The 14,395-nt window shown below is 53.4% G+C and overlaps 7 protein-coding genes across 7 annotated transcripts; 2 read left to right on the forward strand and 5 right to left on the reverse strand.

Annotated features, from left to right (window-relative positions):
- Positions 1 to 872: 872 nt before the first annotated feature.
- EI97DRAFT_384380 (thioredoxin-like protein) lies at positions 873 to 1,779 on the reverse strand (the record flags this gene model as incomplete). The annotated part of the gene is made up of 2 exons (XM_033795970.1): positions 873 to 1,106; positions 1,186 to 1,779. 2 exons carry the CDS (start codon positions 1,777 to 1,779, stop codon positions 873 to 875), a joined length of 828 nt encoding a protein of 275 aa, XP_033650682.1.
- Positions 1,780 to 4,134: 2,355 nt separating this feature from the next.
- Positions 4,135 to 5,633, reverse strand: EI97DRAFT_190839 (guanine nucleotide-binding protein-like protein subunit beta 1). The gene is made up of 5 exons (XM_033793592.1): positions 5,409 to 5,633; positions 4,628 to 5,340; positions 4,476 to 4,565; positions 4,305 to 4,424; positions 4,135 to 4,251 (listed from the first exon to the last, which is right to left on the reverse strand). The coding sequence occupies exons 1-5, from the start codon at positions 5,521 to 5,523 to the stop codon at positions 4,234 to 4,236; spliced, it is 1,056 nt and encodes a 351-aa protein (XP_033650683.1). The 5' UTR covers positions 5,524 to 5,633; the 3' UTR covers positions 4,135 to 4,233.
- On the forward strand, positions 5,396 to 6,478 carry EI97DRAFT_482832 (uncharacterized protein). The gene has a single exon (XM_033802079.1). The coding sequence runs from the start codon at positions 5,641 to 5,643 to the stop codon at positions 6,166 to 6,168; it is 528 nt and encodes a 175-aa protein (XP_033650684.1). The 5' UTR covers positions 5,396 to 5,640; the 3' UTR covers positions 6,169 to 6,478.
- EI97DRAFT_425053 (uncharacterized protein) lies at positions 6,317 to 7,808 on the reverse strand (the record flags this gene model as incomplete). The annotated part of the gene is made up of 2 exons (XM_033797149.1): positions 6,317 to 7,035; positions 7,132 to 7,808. The coding sequence occupies 2 exons, from the start codon at positions 7,806 to 7,808 to the stop codon at positions 6,717 to 6,719; spliced, it is 996 nt and encodes a 331-aa protein (XP_033650685.1). The 3' UTR covers positions 6,317 to 6,716.
- Positions 7,809 to 8,093: 285 nt separating this feature from the next.
- On the forward strand, positions 8,094 to 9,303 carry EI97DRAFT_436389 (uncharacterized protein). The gene has a single exon (XM_033799087.1). It carries the CDS (start codon positions 8,142 to 8,144, stop codon positions 9,096 to 9,098), a length of 957 nt encoding a protein of 318 aa, XP_033650686.1. The 5' UTR covers positions 8,094 to 8,141; the 3' UTR covers positions 9,099 to 9,303.
- Positions 9,134 to 12,552, reverse strand: EI97DRAFT_436390 (STAG-domain-containing protein). Its single transcript, XM_033799088.1, has 2 exons — positions 12,157 to 12,552; positions 9,134 to 12,100 (listed from the first exon to the last, which is right to left on the reverse strand). The coding sequence occupies exons 1-2, from the start codon at positions 12,466 to 12,468 to the stop codon at positions 9,299 to 9,301; spliced, it is 3,114 nt and encodes a 1,037-aa protein (XP_033650687.1). The 5' UTR covers positions 12,469 to 12,552; the 3' UTR covers positions 9,134 to 9,298.
- A 542-nt stretch (positions 12,553 to 13,094) lies between these two features.
- EI97DRAFT_362015 (uncharacterized protein) lies at positions 13,095 to 13,939 on the reverse strand (the record flags this gene model as incomplete). The annotated part of the gene is made up of 2 exons (XM_033794969.1): positions 13,095 to 13,261; positions 13,405 to 13,939. Coding segments are annotated over 2 exons (702 nt in total), but the record flags the coding sequence as incomplete, so codon positions are not given.
- Positions 13,940 to 14,395: the final 456 nt, after the last annotated feature.

The following is a 14,395-nucleotide window of genomic DNA, read 5'->3' on the forward strand; positions in this document are numbered from 1 at the left end:
CCAGGTAAGAAAGGAGAGAAGCATGGAGATGAGTTGGAAGGAAGGGATAACGCAGTTGTATCTGTGATTTACATCACAACTTCGAAATGCTGATGGCTATTCTTCTCTCGACAAGGAGTAAACATGAGATGAATTGGGTATACTACTCCCAAGATCAACAATGGCCTATTCGCTTCCTGGAATCATCCTACCCAATATGTAAACAAATGTATCTGTTCTGTGTCGGCCCGTCTGCTTCGGATGTCACACAGGGAGCAGTAGCCCAAGTGCCATGAACGCCATTCCCCACCGAAGTATAAGAGATAGATATAACATGAGCGCGTGGCCCAATGCAATGATGCAAATCCGTCCATACCAATCTAATACCAGCCCAGTGACAAGGAAAAAGATGATGGTGTGAGTTCGAGACACCTGAGTGGATCGACCCATGTCAATAGTACGTACTGTTGGAAGTACGGTTGGAGGCTTTGACAGTCCACGTCTGTAAACTGCGCCTCAGCTCAGGCTCCCCGATAATGGAGTATTCGTACGAGTCGCGTGTCATGTCACAGACATTCGACTCAGACACTCGAAGAGGAGCAAGAGCAGGAGACTCGCGAAGGCTTAATGCATCAGCGCTGAGTCTCCGATGGTTGTGAAGCGCAGTGATGCAGTGAGCAAGCCACTGATGACACGGCCCGGTGTCGTATCCGGCCACGCGACGAAGTCCGGAGAAGTGAGCGCCCTCTTACATGGGTGCGCTTATTATAGAATGCGATGCCTGTGGCACTCCAGTCAGCTGACGGTCCGTTTCACTCCCCGGCACAACAGTGCAGCAACACCGCTATCCTCCCCAACACCAACCCCGATAAGAGAAGGGAAAAGGTAATCACTCACCGCCTGAAAACGGTCTCCAAGCTCACGGCGCTCAGCTCCGAGTCCTCGGGTAGCTCGTCCATCAGCGGCACCAGGCCGGCGAACTTGTCGGCGTTGCGGTACGCCAGAACTGCGGGTACGCCCGCAACCTCCATCTCTGCGTCCTCGTAGTGTAGTTTCACGAAGCGAACCGAGTCGTTGCGGGCAGCGACCTGGCGCATGTACGTCTCTACGAGAGCAGAGATGTCGGACTGAAGGTGTTCAAGTCAGCAAACCAATTCAATCGACCAGGTAGGTACTCTGACAAAGGAGATGAGGGACGGGACATACCATGTCATCATAAATGAAAACCACCACGACGGTATCCCTCGCCACCTTCTCAATGGCTTCCAAATACCCCTCCCCATCGACGGCCACCAAGGTCCCATAGATCCTGCGGCTGGGGCTGTTCGTCCGACTCCGGCTCCTTATCCTGTCTCCCGCATTCTGCAGCTCCCTCAGCCTCGCCTCGCGCCACTTCTGCAGGAAGCCTTCGTCGGTCTCGTCGTCGGACGAATGTGCGCCCTTCTCGTCGTGCCATGCTGTAGCCGTGTACGAGGAGTTGGGGGGCGAGGGCTTCCGCCACGTGAACCTCCGGGCCTGCTTCTTAGCGAGTTCAAAGGCGTGGGCGTCGGCGATGACGCCCTTGGGGCCCGTGTTGGCCTCGCTGCGGATGGACGGGAGGTAGTAGTTTGGGCCCATGTTCTTGGGGATGTCGAGCTCGTCGTCCGTGTCTATCTTCTCGTTGTAATCGTTGTTCCTGTCCTCGTCGTCTTCGTTGTCCGAGGCGTCGCTGTCTCTGTCTCTGTCTTCCGGGTGGCGTGTCTCGCGGTCCTTGTCGCGGAGGAGCTCGTTCAATTCGTCTTGGGCGGCGGTGGAAGACATGGCGGAGGGGAAGGGCGGAGGGGGGCGCCGCGGGCTAGGGGTATTTGTATATCGAGGAGGCGGTGGGAAGGGGTGCAATGGGCGGTCACTGTCCTGGGGGACTCGGGGAGGGATGACAGCAGCACACAGCCAGTGGTAGGAGTGTGGTGAGAGGGACGAGGTCAGTGCGGCGGACGCATTCATGGGGCGGGCCGGGAGATGCCTGCGAGATCGCGTGGACGGAGACTTGGCGCTGCGGGCGAGATGGTGAGATGCGCAGGATCAAGCCATGCAAAGGCAAAGAAAGCCGCAGGGCAGGGACCATTCGCCGATCTGCTATTTTGTGCTGCTGTTTGATGAGCCGTTTCAGGGCACTGGTTGGTTTTGCTATTATGCTTCCGATGCGTGCAGGGCCGAAGGAGCAACTCGAAACAGTTTCTTTCAAGTCTGCTAGCCTGCATTCTCAAAGACCCTCAGCTTGAACCTGCCTGCGTACAATCTTCTGCCTCTCTCACGCTCAACGAATAACTGTTAAAATCCCATCGTGGGAACCACATCCTCATCCCCTAATAATCCACATCATCTCCACACGAGTTCCGACTCACCGCTCCTCGCACACCTGATCGCCCTGAAACTCACACCTGCGACGCCCGTGTCGACCATGTCCAGAAATAGCAATAGCGCCAACGAGACGGGCACTTCTCGAAGCCCCTTGGAAGCCCCCTAGAAGCCCCCTGCAGCAGCCCACCAGCCTCATGTTGTTCCCCGTTTCCGTTGTTGATTCCTTTCTCCTCACACCTCAGCGTACAGTCCGTTTCTTTGACAACAACCAACTCGGACTCCAACCATCTATGCGTCTATGCGGCGTTGCTTCTCTCCGCCTCCCCCAATTCAAAACAAGCAGAGAGCAACGCGTGCACGTCCGATCCTCTCTTCCATCTGCCCTCATTTCGCGCCATCCCCCCATTCTCTCCTGTCTGGCAAAACCCCCAAAGGCCCAGAATAAATATCGCCACGTGCCCTCATGCATTCCCCTGTCCTTTCCTTTCCCCAATCCTCATGATTCCCTTCACTCATGTCGGCTGTCCACCTTTCATCAATCATGTGAACGTGACCACTAGGTGTTGCCAGAGCCGAAACGTTCGCGTATCCTCATCCATGCCTTCAAGACTGTCATTACCCATCATCACCCTCCATTATTACCGCTCCCAAGTTGGACAAGCTTTGTTGCAAATCAGTCTTGCCCTTCAGACGCCCGTTTCCTCGTTACCCGCTAATGCCAGGTGGTTCTCGTGGTCGGAGAATTCGTGTCCCGCCGTGAGACAAGTGAGGCTGGCTTGCATGCCTCCTGCATGCATGCCCAACGAGTACACACAAAGATAGATAGATACATACACACATACATGCGAGACGTGACCTATGGATAGCCATCTTCCAGCTCAAGTCAACACGCTCAGGACCCGACCGACGCTGAAGCTGCGGGATGCATGTGCATGTGCAAGTGCCGCCTCATGTCATCGTCATCATCTGGAACACTTCCCCAGTCTGCATAAAACGACGAGAATGCTGAAACCACTACACCAGAGACCGGCACTCCACTTTGAAAGAGAAAAAAGCTTACACAACTATCTGCGAACTACACCTACTATCACATCGCCCCCCCAACACATGAACCACGTCTTTTGCGCCCCTCTCCCCCATGCGGCCACCACAGTGAACAAGCTGCCGCAGGCTTAAAGCATGTCGCTTCCTTTCGCCCCAATCCTTCGTCTACACCTCCATAAACCTGCCCCGCCACAACTCCCCAAGTCTCGTCCTGTATCCAACCGCTTCCCCCTCCCCATGCCCATCCGGCACAATTAACCCTAATCGGCCAACCCCCCAGCAATTCATCATCCGCTCATCCAAAACACACAACAAATGAGAAAACATACAGCAAGCAAGCAACCGTCTTCCTCTTGCCCTGCCCGCATCCGCAGCCAGTGGAGCTTTTGAGTCGAGTCAACCAGTCACGAGTCACAGATATCCGGAAACGGTGCAGTCAATTCCGAACGGCGGTCAGGTAGAAGAGAGGAACAAACGAAATGGAAAATAGGCTGGGTCAAGATACACTAGTCGGAAGCGTAAACAACACCACGTCGCACGCCGCAAGACAATAACCCGCCCAACAAGGAAAAATGGAGCTTGGTGCTGAGCTGAAAACATGATGGAATGGAAAGGCGGTATGGTGGAACAAGAAGGCTTGCAAAGATGGTAGGAGCTCCGCGTTCGTCGCATGATACAATGGCCGTATCAGAGTTGTCGAGACGAGAAATCGGACCGTAAAACAACGCTGAGCGGAAACGGGCGGATATGCTGAAAAAGTATAAAAGAGTATTCGTCGTACATGGGCAAGAAAATTAGGGGGTGCTTCTCGTCTGCCTTCGATACATGGCATTATCATGTCTTGTCGCAACTTGTGGGCACCTTTGCCCACTATGCCCAGATGCGGAGCTGCATGCCAAGTCAGCTATATGTCGCATGATACAATGCGGCTTCAAACTTACCATCGAGTCCCACGAGCCGGTGCACAGACTCAGCGCGTCGTTACTTACACCGAGACAGCTGACCCGGTTGTCATGGCCTTGCAAGGTACCTACACGCTCGCCTCGCAGAGTATCCCACACCTATCCCATGTCAATAACTTGCGCCGCAAACAAAGAGAGAGGCAGACTTACCTTGCACTCAAAGTCATCGTAACCAGCGAAAAGCAACCTGCCGGAGACGGAGAAAGCGACGGATGTGATACCGCATACGGGTTCGGGAATCTGAAGAGTTGAAGTTAGCAGCTTGAAAAGCAAACTGGGTGATCATCGAACAGGTAACATACAGTGTAGGCCTGCAATTCGCGGTCGGCGCGGATATCGAACAGTCGGCAGGAGGCGTCGTCGGATCCAGTACCGAAAGCATTGCCATTGGGGAAGAACTGAATGGCATTGATGTCGGAGTCGTGTGCTGCGAACGTCTGCACACACTTCTGCTCACGGATGTCCCACAGCTTGGCGAATGCGTCGCAAGCGCCAGAGACAAACATGTTGTTGTCCAGAGGGTTTATGCTCAAGCTCATGACATCGCCCAGATGATCGGCGAACTCGTGGATCTTGGAGCCGGTCTCGAGATCCCAGAGTACGCAGGTCATATCGCCAGAGGAAGTGAGAATGCGCTTGTCGCTGATGAATCGGCAGCAGCTGAGGTAGCCGGAATGGCCTGACAGCTCCCGAGCGACGCGCGTTGGGCCTTCCCGTGCAGATAGGTTATAGATGGAGCAGATGTTGTCCAAGCCACCGCAAGCCACATAATTGCCGGAAGGTGAATATGCGCACGTCATCACCCAGGACGATCGGAGAGGGATGGCGTGCACCTTGTTGGTTGTGTAGGCATCCCATATGATCAGCTTTCCGTCCTGAGAGGCAGATACAAGGTGCCGTCTATCAGTGGACCAGTGCATGGCGTAGATCTTGGCCAGATGTCCCTTGAGCGTACGCTTCGTCTTCATGGTGAGGCGCGGAAGGGCCTCGACCCGCTGCCTTGCTACATCGCGGACTGGAGAAGAAAGGTCAGCTGCTTGAAGCGCAAAATGCTGCGCGAAGGGGGCAAGGGCGCGAACGTACGGGTCGTGTCAGCAAGTTCGTCCTTCTTCCTTTTTATCCTGTCCTTGAGGGCCTCGGCATCTCGCCGAGCGATCTGGATCTTCTGCTGAATGGATTCAGCACTCATGTCCGCCATCGTGCCGTGCTATAAGGGTAGGGAGAGGGAGTTAAGAGTGTGTTGAAACGCGGCGCGACGAAGACGCAGGTTGGCAAGCAGGATCCAGGGGGCAACGCAGGGAGCGCGGGCTGCGGGATGCGGCAAGCGAGGCTGGAACCAGGAGGCAGGACTCGCAATGGACGACACGAGACGGCGCGAGCAGCAGCAATTGCTCGCTCGAGGGACGTCGTAGAGGCAGCTACAGACGGACAAAGTGGCGAGGAGAGTCGGGAGAGATGGCAGAAGGGTGTGTTGCTGGAGAACGGGAGAGATGCGAGAGTCGCCGGGAGCTGGGGAGCTTCTTGGCTGGGGTTCGGCCTAGCCGAGAACGGCAAGCTGGCAGTTTTGGGACTAGCGCTCGCGCCGCTAGAACTGTGCTGGAGACGGAGGAAGGGTGAAGAAAAGGGATGCAGATGCAGAGCAGAGAGAGACAAGCAGAGCGGGACGGGTTCGCAGCAGCGGGACTGGAAAAGCAAAAGGCGAAGGGTGAACTGGAGGGGGTCTCAGGGGAGGGAGGCGATAACAGATGCGAGAAAGAGGAGGCGCACAGGACGACGAAGAGGGTGTGGTGAGGGTCGCCGCAGGAGGAGCCCCGAAAATGTGCCTGCCCAGGTGGTTCCGTAATCACACTTTGCGCTACAGACTGCAATCTTCGAGAAGGCTTTTGCCAGGTTTGATTGGCTGCCATCTCGGCTAGCAATTCACTGCCAACTGCCCCAAGGTGGGACAAGCTCCCGCCCTCCGCCGCGCCAAACCTTTCTCTGCTCCCTCTGCTCCCTTTGCTCACTGCCCGCCAAGCCAATAATCCACCGCCTCAGCAGTCCGGCCCATGGTCGCCGCGTTTGCTGCATACATACTTGTATGTCAGGCAAAATCAACGAGAATTCAAATATGTATTATGTGTGAATGCTCAAGCCGTTCAGACGGGACTCGCCGACGAACCACAGAGATAACTCCCAAAGAAACAAGACAATAACCTATCCAGTCTACCCTCTTATTCAGCATGCAATCACGACTAGATTCCTCGTTTTTCTGTCGTAAATGGCTATCAGTATGAAAGTTGGCCTGGAAATTCTATTGACACACCAGTCTCTATGCGGGAACATTTTTCTGTTTCGATACTCCGTACGTTCATCAGAGTTGTTTTATGCTCACCTCACTCGAATCGCCTCTCAACTCTCACTATCCCACCAGGTCCCCGTCGCCATCCCCATCAAATCATCCCCAGCAAGCATATCCACACCCTCCCTAATCAGCGTCTCCCAGACCGTATTCCTCAACCCGACAGGCCAACTGGGCACACCCCAATACCTCGGCTTCAATCCCCTTCTCTTCGCGCCCCGCACCTGTCCTCGCAACAGCTGAATCTGCTTTTCCGAGAACCTTCCTCTCCAGGGGGTCCCGATGGCTTTTCTAAAATTGGTGCTGGCGTAGTACGAGTTTGTGATGTCGAAGTGGGAGGTGGATGTTGTGCCGACGACGCCCTGGCCACTGATGCGATATTGAGACTCGGATGAGGAGGTGATGTTTCTAACAAGAGATGCCGATTCCGTATGTTTGTCGTAGTTAACTGACGTGGAATTCGACATGTTTTCTGACGGATCCTCGTATAGCCTGGCCAGCGGGGCGTCGAAGAAAATGTCCCGATGCGTCGAGTTCGCCGTGAGAAGGTCAAACGGTGCATTTCCAGTAGCCACTACGGTAATCGGTCCGCGTACTACTTCGGTGCCGTTGAAGTAAGTTAGGTAGCTCTTCTCTCGCAAAGGGGATAACTGCTCCTTGACAAAGGGATGGATACTCGGTCCATGATTCTTATAGTCCACCAGAAGAACAAGAGACTGACAGTGGTCTCCTTCAAACAGTCCTCTCAAGGAACATTCCAGTTTCTTGTCTGATTCTTCGACCACCAGTTGGTTAAGCAAGGTGAGCAGCGGATCGACATACAGGGATCGGAACGTTCGGTTGAGTGTCAACTCGTTCGTATTGTGTCCCACGAAGAGTTCATTTTGGAAGAGCCAAACGTCCGCCTCGATGCCAACGCATCCCGCCGAAAGCGCATCGTAGAGCGGATTGCGGTGCCAGTAGTCGTTGTGTGAGTGACACTGGACAGGTGTAGTGTTGGGCACGAAGCCGAAGTGAGTAGTATTGTTAGGTGAGGCCCATGTCTCTAGAGTGGGACAGCTTGTGCTAAGCCCTAGAAGATAGTTTATACAGCGGAATACTTCTACAAATGAGAAGATGCCATTCAGACTCCCATGCAGCATCCGAAGGAACGACCCTTAATTAAGGGGTTGGAGCTTAAGAGCTGAAAATCAGAATGAATATTCTCCCAGTATTCGGTCAGTAGAGGAATGAGAGTAAGCACCTCAGTAATGAGCTGCACACCTCAAATTCTCAGGTATTATAGAGTTGGTTGTTTGACGAATCCTGACCCCCGCCAGATGGAAGACGTTGAAGCCTTCCAGCTGACTAACGCATCCCGGCAAAACCTTCCCTCCTAGTCTTTGAACCCTGCCCCAAAAAAGTCCCCTCCAACATCCCTCCGCTTTCACGATATTTCTAGCAGCCATACATTCCCTCGTCGACGCCTCCGAAACATGCCGCACAAACACAAACGCAAAGCCGAGGCCGATGCTGACGAGGTGTTCGACCTCCCACCCACCCAACGTGCCGCTCCCCTTCCCACAGGCAAAGGCCGTGCAGCCAATCCTCGTCCCAAGAAACGCAGTAAAACGTCAAGTAATAACAACAATGACTATGGCGCAGACGACACACCCAAGGCATTTGCCAGATTGATGGCATTCAAGACGCGGGGCAGGGGACCCAAAGGTTTAGATGACGGAGAACCTCGAGGGAAGAAGAAAGCGCAGAAGAAGAACAACCGCGCGGAGGAGAAACATAGTAATAATAACCGTGCGACGGCAGACAGCGAATCGCAAGCAGTGCCACAACCCGCAATACCGAAGATTCTGCCCGGCGAGAAGCTGTCCGACTTCGCGCAGCGCGTCAATGCCGCGTTACCATTGACGGGAATCCAGAAGAACAGGAAGAAAATTGAGGGCTTGCCTGATCACCGCATAACGCGCCACGAGAAGAAACTCAAGAAGCTGCAAGAGGGATGGCGAAAGGAGGAGGCGCGGCTGCGGGAGAAGGAGGCTGAGGAAAGGGAGTTGGCGGAGGAGGAACAAGATGAAATTGAGGCCATGTGGGAGGATAAGACTGCGGATCTGCCTGCAGGTGGGAAGAAGAAAAAGAGAGGAAAGAAGGGGAAGAAGCTTGTTGCTGGAGAGGTGGATATCAAGGAGGAAGATCCGTGGGAAGCGCTCAAGCGGAATCGGGAGCAGAGGAAGGGGTTGCACGATGTGGTGCAGGCGCCGCCAACATTTGATCGCGTGCCGAGGGAGATCTTCAAGGTCAGGGACGGAGCCAGGGTGGAGGTGGGAAATATTCCTAATAGCGTGGGGAGTTTGAGGAAGAGGGAGGAGCTAGCGGCGGAGAGGTTGACGCTGATTGACACATATCGGAAGTTGATGGCGGAGCGGAAGGGTCAATGAGCGGAGCAAGGGGAACTGATATATGTCTCCCAAAGGGGGGCAGATGATTGGAGTTATAATCGTATGGTTTTAACATCTTGCCCCAGATTCCCAGAGGAATGCGATCCTCTTATTGTCCTGCCTATCCACATAGTACTATCACGACAGATACCCGCCGCTAGAAATACATCTTACAGAAATGAGAAGACACCCTACGTGATTCACTCCTCCGCTCCACTTTCCTCGATCTCATCACTCGACCCAACTTGTACCGGCGTAACTGTCCTCGCCCTCGCCTTCTTCGCTTTCGCCCTCTGCGGCCTTGGCAGCTTCAAATTCTCAGCAGTTCCTAAATGGGTTACTACTTCCTTCCAGTTATGGCCCAGTTTGGTTTTGTTCCTCTCCAGCCTTCTCCGAACCTCATCTCCCAGGGCACCCACTTGCACTCCGTGCACCATCCTGCTTCCCAAGAAGCACAGCCGGCCCTCTGCCAACAGAGCGCGAACCTTCCTGTCCTCAGCTGCCTTCTCAGCGTCCGCACTCTGGGTACCCTGAGTTTGCGTTTGCGTCTGTTGCGTCTCTTCCTCATCATCGCTACTCTCCGGGGCATCATCAACATCGATAGGGTCATCCTCCACATCGGGCTCCTCGACCCGTTTCCCCGTGCGCTTTGCAAGATTATTTTCCGCAGCTCCCAAAATTTGGAGCAACATTCTCGTAGTCGGGGGGTCGATTTGCTGACACAGCGCTTGCCAGTCGTCATTTGCGTCGCCGTTGGTCTGGTTCTTCGCCGCTTCACCTTGTGTGGCTTTCGCCTTCCTTAACGAAAAGAACAAATTCGAGACGTCCAGCAACAAGTATGCAGCATCCATCCGGATGTCATCCGCGCCTTTCCTGCTCTTCATGATAGTCGCAAGGGCTGTTATACACTCGTCCCGTCGGATTGCTATTGCTTCAAGCTCGTCATCTGGGATCGCTGACCCGGATTGGATGTTATCCGCGCAATGCCTGCATTTCCAGACGAAGTACAAGAGTAGTGTGTTCATAGTGTGCCGAACCAAGGCATCTTCCGCAGCATCAAGCTCAGCATCAAGACCTTGCGTAGGGACGCCACGGTTCAAAATTTCCAGTAGGCATGTAACAGGTGGTGTAGTATTCGCATTCGCTGCTTTCTTCTGTTTACTTCGACCCGATGCACCTGATGTCGTGCGATCGAGCACCACAGGTTCAGATATTCTGGCTAGCTTGGAAATCTTCAAGACATTGTTGGAAAGGTCGATGATAACATCGGTCTCGAGGTTGCCTCGCTCGGAGAGGTCCCGATCTTTGCGAAGCAGGTCGAAAGAGTTGACGAGGTCATCCCAGAGATCTTTGACTTTACTTTCGGCCATCTCCTTGGAGTCTTCGTGTGTTAGCGCGTGGAGAATGGACTCTATGGCCTCGTCTAATACGTTCTCGTGGTGGTGCGTGAGGAACTGCTTATTGACGTCGTCCAATAATGCGGTCAGTGCCGCGTTTTGCCGCAGCTCCTGGAATATGTCAAGGTTGAGTTGGCGCTCCAAACGAAGACAAAGAGAAGCTGCCTCTGGAGCCGCACCGAACTTCTTCAGTAGCTGGGGTATTATATTTGACAGTTTTTTCACTGTCTCAGCCTCCTCTTCCTTCAGCGCTAGCTTCTCAGCTTTGTTCTTCTTCTTGTCCTTCTTTGCTTCGGTAAGGCGCTGAAGGCCAAGTTTCACGGATGCAGTGAGAACATCCAGAAGAACGATCTCTTCCCGATCGTCAAGCTTGCAGTTCTCCTGAAGCATACCGACGACATCTTCACCTGCTTCGTTCTCCACGGTTTGCGAATGGTCATGCAGCAGATACTGTGCCAGGGCCTCCCATGATCTGACCTCTGGAATGGCGTCATAAAGCGCCTGCGCAGCGAGGAAGAACCGCGACTCAACTCCCGCAATAACCAAGCCGAGTTCGGTCCCAGAAGGACCTCGCCGTTCAATTTGGGAGGGCAACTCACTGTCCTCGGAGTCATAAGCGACGAGTTGTTCAACCAGGCACTTCAGCTTCAACCATTCCAATCTAGAATCTGGTTGTGCCTCATCTTCGTCATCCTGCTCCAAGGCTTCGTCGACTGCTTCCTGGCCTCCCATATCCTCGATCTTTTGCTCATATACACTATTGATCGTCTCCGCGAAGAATCCGACAACAGCTTTTCGGACCTTAGGCTCCGCATCGTACACCAACCTGCCCACAGAGTCAACATCATCAGGCTCAAGGAACCCAGCTTCTCGAAGAGTGTCCAAGAGTTGAACAGCGGCGGCGCGAACGTGCGTTTCTGCGTCGTGTGTCGCTATTTCGACAACTCGCGGCCGGAATCTCTCGGTAAATGTCTTGAGTCCAGCCAGCTTATCTCTGTCCCGGAAGAGTCTCTGAAGTTGTTTCAAGACCTCTACGCGTGTTGGCGGATGGGGATCGGATAGAACCCAACCCAGATACCGCAGGTGACTGCCATCAAAGAAGCGGTCGGGGTATGTCACAATCCAGTCTGCTAAGGCCTCCACGCACTCTACCCGTATCTTTGGGTCCACGTCGCGATAACGATGGACATATACTGTATCAAACCAATCTATGATTGAGCCGTCCACAACCTGCAGTTTCTGATTGAGCTCTTCAATCTCCTTGTTCACCAGCGAGACTCGCGCCTTGTTAACGCGCGATTTCTTCGATTCAGTTTCGCTCTGGCGGTTCTTCTTCGCCGTATTCTCGACGATCTCGCCTGCGACCATGCATAGCGCGCTGATGATGGCTAGAGAAACGACCGTGCTTGTATGCCGGAAGGGACGGTTTGATGCCGAGGACATGGTACTGATCCACACTTGGACGTTCTCGAGCAGCTCGGTGTTCTCGTAGAGGAGACCATTCGCCGCGATGCTCTTAACAAACGATACGAAGAAGCCATGGAGTGCTTGCTTGAAAGCAGCAGCGCCTTTCTTCGCAATGAGGGGGTATTCGGATATATCTTGCTGTTCGTTGTCACTACTACTTTCACCCTAGGCAGTGCATCCGTGTGTTAACTTACAGCTTGGTATTCCTCCTGAATATCTGCCAGCCGCGACGGGCAATTGTCCGGATCGCCAATGTCATTCTCGTCAATCTGTATAGAGCAACCGGAACACCTCAACACGAAATTGACAATTTGCGCGACAGCCCTAGCTTCATGGTTGTGGAAGCTGCTCACCCACTCGGCAACGACATCGTCGAGGTTGTTTTCGCCGCCGAAAACTTGCGCGTACAGGTCGCCTGCCGGTGCGCTGATGGCGCTTTTGCGTACGCGCGCCTTTTTCGTGGCCGGTCGGATTGCGAGGCTCACGGTGGCCTTGCGCTTGCTCATGGCTGCTCCAGTGGCTGTGGTGTCAATGGTCGTGTTTATGGTGATTGTTGACTGGGGCCAGCATGTGAGAGACGCGTCGTGGTGGGTAGGCGTGTGTTGCGCAGGGGAGCTGCAGTGGCGCGTTGCTTGTGTGGCTGATGCAGCTTGGCAGAGCACATTCACCATTCATACCTGATCCGGAACGTCATCTCCACGATTCTTTCATCGTCTTATCACCCCTTCGACTTCGAGTTCGAATCCCAGGAAGGAAAGTTTTTAGCGTGTCTACAAAGCATACAATGACCTCAGGTCCAATCCCGTACCCATTCTAGATATCACCATGCGAGCAGTAGAGAAGTTCACAGATGTTTCGTTCATGGTTCGTATAGCTTAAGCGCATGTCATACGGTGGCCATGCTTTAATCCTTGAGCAAGTAATTTGATTGTCTGTAGCCTTCAAGAAGCATCCCCAGGACCTATCACCTACTAATCCCAGACGTCCCATAAAACAAAACACAGGTATGCCGCTAAACGTCGAAGGAACAATGCAGATGCAGATGCAGATGCACGACTCCAAAACCCTATCTTCTCAGGAAACGAACCTGACCTCGCTTCCTGAAGCCGGCGAGGTAATAGAGTTGGGTAAATCAGTCAGTCCAGTCCTCTAGTCTAAGATCCGTTGCTCCTCTCAGGATAGTGAAACGGTGAGTAGCAAAGGTGATACTCTCATACATCGTCCGAGCCGCATTCCGTGCTTTGGCATGCCAGGGGCCCAGTCCACCCTTTCGAGCGTCCTCACGGGAGCGCCAGAAGCCTGGGAGAAATTGTCAGTCCATCTTCGTCTGATCGTACCCACCATTTCGGCCAATACCGCACGAGAAAGGTTGGGTACTATACACTGGGAGGAAGAATCGACAGGCGAAGAGGGGTAAGTTTCAAAAATATGTCATCACTCACAAGTGGCCAGATTCCTCCTTTCCGCATCCACCTTCCCAAACCAGTACTTCAACAATCCTCCACTCTCGCACGCCTCCCTGTGACTCTCATAATCCAGCCGGTACAGTTCCTCAATATCAACGTCCTTCTTTAACCTCGAGCGAAACACCACCACATAAAAACTACACTCTGAGTCCCACTGGAACCCCTCGTCAAGAGATAATTCCCTGAGAAGATTGAGGATTACCGGGAAGTTGAGGGCAGAAGTGTACGAGGCCGTGGCATAATCTGCACGGGCGGGTTTGAGGGCTGTGAGGGCTTTGGCGAAGAGGGTGGAAGGGAGATCCAGCGTTTCAAGGGGAAGATAGTGTCCTGGGTTGTTATAAGGAGAAGAGATCAGGAGGGTAGAGAATGGAGAAATGCCATTGGTTTCCAGGTCGTCGTTCGTGTGATTCACGTGATCGAGTCCAGAGTCTCGGAGTTGGTCGAAGGCCGCGGCTTCGAAGCGGAGTAGGTCGAAATCCGTGGTTATGAGCGCTGGATTCAGGACGGTCGTTCCTACGCATATGATGGGCTGGGCCGCGGTGGTTATCTCTTGTTTTTCGGTGATTGCTAAGCCATTGTGATCGTTGATTTCTTGGGCGAGGATCGAGAGTTCCAATCCGGTAGCCATAAAGCTGGCTTGGAAAGCGAAATGCGCACCTGTAGAGTAAGAAGAATGAAAGAGGTTTCCTGAGCAAAGGGAGAAACTTTTTTTATTCCAAGGGTGTACGATTTCTGAACAATGGTGAAGTGCTCCCTGCGCCATCACGCAATATCACGCATAGTCCCCGGAGGATCATGCAAGTACCACGCATCTCGATTCTTCTATAATGCCCGTGTCCGAGCATCCCAAAATATGTGGAGAAAGCGTAGTTTACATTTTGACTTGCAAAAATCCTAGGAGAGGTGGGTGATCCATGTTTTGCATTTCTGGGAATTCATGGTGACTCGACATGGTGTTGCAAATGGT

This window comes from Westerdykella ornata, assembly GCF_010094085.1.
Source record: "Westerdykella ornata strain CBS 379.55 unplaced genomic scaffold EI97scaffold_30, whole genome shotgun sequence".
In the NCBI taxonomy this organism is placed as follows: Eukaryota; Fungi; Ascomycota; class Dothideomycetes; order Pleosporales; family Sporormiaceae; genus Westerdykella; species Westerdykella ornata.